Below are 1131 nucleotides of genomic sequence, written 5' to 3'. Positions count from 1 at the left end.
TTCAGAGGAAATTATACTTTTATTGTCATTATTATTATTATTATTATTATTATTTTTATTTACAGTACTGGTCAGATATTTTATTTTTTATCGTTAGTGCCATAGTAGTTACAGCAGCAGCAATATTTTTATCCTGATGATAACTGTTGCGACTGTTTCCCCCCACAGGCCAGATGAACTCGACAGTTCCCATGATGCACATGGAGCCTAAGATGGACTACGTGCCGGACGAAGCTCTGTACTCGGCGCCGCTCTACAAGACGTCTGCCCGTGCCGGGGTGCTGTCCACTACTGGTCAGTGGGTTGTGTTAGTGGCGTGTTATTGTTCGTGCGTTGTTGTTGACGTGTTACTGTTGGTGTGTTACTGTTACTGTTGGTGTGTGTTCGTTATTGTTACTATTATTATTAGGCTATTTTTATTATTATTGGGATATCATTATCATTATTATTATTATTATTAAAAACTATTTTTATTAGGCTTTTATTATTAATAGTATTATTTTAATAAATATTTTGAAATATTTTTTAGTGGGCGTTATTGTTGGAAGGTTTGAAGAATGCCTTCGGGAAAAATGACGAAATGACGCATTTTGCACTTAAGGCAACCCCCCCCCCCCCCCCCTTCTCAGAAACACATCTTTGTAAGTGTAAACGTTCATAAAATTATAATTATTACCAACATAAGACTGATATTTCACATTTATACATCTATATAATTAAGTAGCATGCTGAATGCAAAAATGCCATAAATTTTCTATGCTTAAAAGTATTTTGTAAGCTAGATCTTACCATAGAGGCCAGAAAAATTTACCATAACTTTTATGATTTTGCACACACTTGTGTCCCATTTTATTTGGTCCTTTTTTTTCTCTATAAATCTTACCCTATTGTGTATTACTAAATGCATCCTCTCCCTCCTCCCCTCCCCCCAGGTCACTCGACCAACTACGTGGTGGCGGTCCAGCTGCCCTCTGTCCACCCACAGGACTACTGGATAGCCAAGGGAGCCGCCCTGCTTTGTCAGCTCAGCGAGTAGATCACACCGATTGTGTGTGTGGGAGGGGGGCTCTGTCTGTCGCGCATACATGTATACACACACACACACCTACACACACACAAATGTACACACAC

General features: G+C 39.1%; 1 protein-coding gene across 1 annotated transcript in view; it reads left to right on the top strand.

The window, feature by feature from the left end:
• The window catches only part of LOC101860294 (dynein heavy chain 6, axonemal), a gene marked incomplete at its 5' end in the record, with an annotated part of 24656 nt that extends 23536 nt beyond the window's left edge, over nt 1–1120 (top strand). The window contains 2 exon segments of the mRNA XM_013089757.2: nt 169–294; nt 933–1120. Of these exon segments, the coding sequence (XP_012945211.2) occupies nt 169–294; nt 933–1036 (230 nt within the window).
• Nucleotides 1121–1131: the final 11 nt, after the last annotated feature.

The sequence above is a fragment of the Aplysia californica genome, unplaced genomic scaffold (genome assembly GCF_000002075.1).
Source record: "Aplysia californica isolate F4 #8 unplaced genomic scaffold, AplCal3.0 scaffold01035, whole genome shotgun sequence".
Classification (NCBI taxonomy): domain Eukaryota; kingdom Metazoa; phylum Mollusca; class Gastropoda; order Aplysiida; family Aplysiidae; genus Aplysia; species Aplysia californica.
This window is presented reverse-complemented; position numbering and strand designations above follow the sequence as displayed.